At 37.0% G+C, this 3336-nt stretch overlaps 1 protein-coding gene across 1 annotated transcript; it reads left to right on the forward strand.

The window, feature by feature from the left end:
* The first annotated feature begins 246 nt into the window (after positions 1-246).
* LOC111382372 (heat stress transcription factor B-2b-like) lies at positions 247-2216 on the forward strand. Its single transcript, XM_023006317.1, has 3 exons — positions 247-577; positions 789-1071; positions 1223-2216. The coding sequence occupies exons 2-3, from the start codon at positions 814-816 to the stop codon at positions 1808-1810; spliced, it is 846 nt and encodes a 281-aa protein (XP_022862085.1). The 5' UTR covers positions 247-577; positions 789-813; the 3' UTR covers positions 1811-2216.
* Positions 2217-3336: the final 1120 nt, after the last annotated feature.

Here is a 3336-nt window from a genome sequence, read left to right on the forward strand (position 1 = left end):
ATCCCTAAATTTACCTCCCTCACAAAGTTCTAGGGACGGGACGATGGGAATCCTCAAGATTGGGGTTCAACTTTTTTTTTTTTTAAATATAAATTTTTGTTCATAAAAGTAACATGATTGAAAGAAAAAATCGAGAAATAAATTAAAACAGCACGATATATCGTTATTGTCAAGACTTAATTATTTTAAATATTCCAGAAGATCTAGCAAAACGGGCAAAATGAAACAAAAAAAGAAAAAAAAAAGAAAAGGAATTTCGCCAAACGCACCCTTATTCTCGTGAGTCTCGCAAGAAAGTTCTGGAAAAGAAGACTGTAGAGAAGGACCATTAAATCAATATCGGATGGGTTCGACCCGACCCATTTACCCCTTCTCGAACTCACGAAACATTCTTCAATCATTAACTCGCTTTCCTATCTTCCTCTTCCACCACGAAACTTCTAGAAACAAACTACTACACGGCTGCACCTGCGGTTCGTGTTGTATCTTCAGCTTTCATGCGTTGGTTTGGCTATTGAAGTGTATTGGATTTTTAGTTCGAAGAAATTAAAGCGGGGCTAGCAGTTTCCAAGCACCGGTAAGTAGAGAGATTATTTTCAGATTTGTTTTCGTTCGAACAATTCAATTATTAAGTGTTTCAGTTTTCTTCTTGTTCTTCATGCGTATTTAATGGAATTAAGGACAAATTCGTAACGTCTAAAAATGCTGGTAAACGGTTAATCAGTTCTGAAGCGAATAAAAAAGCTGAAATTTTTGGATTTTTACCTATTTATTATTTGGATTTTTAGGGTCTGGATCTGTTTGAAACGTGGCATGTCGGTAGAGCAGACAGGAGAGTCGACGGCGGCAGGGGGCGGTGGAGTAGGAGAGTCACAGAGGTCTGCTCCTACGCCGTTTTTGACGAAAACCTTTCAACTGGTGGACGATCCGAGCGTCGATGAGTTGATCTCTTGGAATGAAGATGGTACGGCGTTCATAGTGTGGCGGCCGGCTGAATTCGCCAGAGATTTACTGCCTAAATATTTCAAACACAACAACTTCTCGAGCTTTGTTCGTCAACTCAACACCTATGTAAGTCTCTCAAAAAAAAAGGAAAGAAAGAAGCAATTATATGTGAATTTTGTAATTACATTATTTATCATGCAATGAAAACAATTTTAGTCTTTTTATTGTTTTTTTGTTCTGTAGGTTTTAACCATAATTAATCGGGGTGAATTTGCAGGGATTCAAGAAAGTAGGACCGGATCGGTGGGAATTTGTACACGAATGCTTTAGAAAGGGCGACAAGGGACTCCTAAAAGATATTCAACGACGGAAAGTCTCAACCGGTGCAGCAGCAACAGCGGGGACAGCGACGGCAATCGCAGCTAACTCACAGGCAGTGGCGATGGCAGCCTTGATAGTAGGTTCTCCGGCGAACTCTGAAGATGAACAAGTACTCTCTTCCAACTCATCGCCAGCCGCAGCTACGACGGCGCTACGCGCTGGCACAACTGCAGCAGATATTAGAGAAGAAAATGAAAGGTTGAGACAAGAAAATTCACAATTGAGTCAAGAATTGGATCGTTTGAGGAGCTTGTGCAGCAATGTATGCACTCTCATGTCCAATCATAGTTCAGAAATGTCGACGGAGGTAACAGCTTTGGATTTCATGCCGGTTGAAAAAGGATGCGACGACGTAGTGAAGGCGGCGGATGAGGAGGAGGAAATTATTCCGATGATATTTGGGGTTCCAATCGGTGCAAAGCGTGTGAAGAGGGGTGAAGACGAGGAAGGGCAGAATCAAGTGCGCCGGGGCGAGCCAGAATAAAATCTGAGCCGTTCGATCTTGATAGTAGTAAAATCAAAAATGTCTTGGACTTCCATACTCGGATAGTGGTGTGGGGATCACAGTGGATATATAAACCTAAAAGGTATTTGCTTATTTATCCAAAATGGTCTAGAGTTTGGTTATCCATCGTGACTGATGGTCACAATGAGGTCCAAAAGCAGTGTAACGTGTCGAAATTGGGTAAGATGGGCTCACCACTCAACTAATAATTTAATTACTACAAGGGCAGCAAGACATGCCATTATTGATTTGTTTCGAAGTGTTTATAAATAAGTAATATTTGTAGATTTCATAAAATATGCGGACAAAAAATGAATTGACTTTTAGTGGTGAAGATCAGAAAGGGACATAGGGAAATTTGATTTATGTATTTTTATGTACGACTTCTGGGTATGCCTTATTTTGGTCATTGAACTTCATTTTGTTACAAATTTATAACACGACTCTCATTTTCTTTAACCATCGATCACTCTCCTCAAAACTAACATCGATTAAACAAGGATGGCTGAATTATTACGTGGTTAAAATCAAGAATAAAACTGGACGTCCAATTTTATTCTTGATGAGATGTGCTGGACGTCCAGGCCCCTGGACGTCTAGGCGCCTATTTGGCGCCCCCTATTGGGGGGTCACCTGTCACTGTCAGACGACCCCCAATAGGGGGGCGCCTGGACGTCCCACACGTCTCTAAAATCAACTGTTAATTTGGACAAGTTGGGTATTTGTTCTTGTCCAATGTTTGGATTTTATTCTAGTAAAATTGCAGACATGTCCTTAAGTGTCAATTCATTCAATTGGTGTAGCAATTTATCACGCGTGGCCAGCTTGTCTTGGTTAATAGGTGCAGTATTGTGACATAGTAATTATGTCATCCGTGTGTGCCTTGCGTTAGTTTTTACAATTTAAATTGAGAAGTGTAAGGTCATTTTCAACTTTACCTCAAAATTTGAGGTTAGTTTTATATTATTTTACACTAAATTAAAAATCATCTCCAACATATTACATCAAAAGTTATAGCATGTGAAAAGTGTTTAATCATTTTCTTCATTTTTTATTTTTGACAATTTATATATTCGAAAAATTATTTATTTATTTAATTTACTATTACATGAATAATTACAAAAATATTAAATTAATAAAATGTAGTACAATTAATAAAAATATCACAATTAAGAAAATATTAAATCATATCATAATAATAAAAAATGATCAAAGTTTATTACAGACGACGACGACGACGACAATAATAGTAATAATTGTATTACAAAATTATTATATAATAATAATAATTAATTAATAATTAAAATTTGTGTATAATATAAAGTGACATAAATATCCTTAACAACATTTGATGTTAAATGGAAAAAAAAAAAAAAATTGTTTAGATTGCACTCTTTGTCCGCACCGTCCATTTACTTTCGTCTTACGAAAAAAGTACGAGAATAAAAATTAGACGTCACATGAAAAAGTTCCAAAAAAGAGAAGGAAAAAAAAAATATATATAT

The sequence above is a fragment of the Olea europaea genome, unplaced genomic scaffold (genome assembly GCF_002742605.1).
Source record: "Olea europaea var. sylvestris unplaced genomic scaffold, O_europaea_v1 scaffold2483, whole genome shotgun sequence".
NCBI classification, from domain to species: Eukaryota; Viridiplantae; Streptophyta; class Magnoliopsida; order Lamiales; family Oleaceae; genus Olea; species Olea europaea.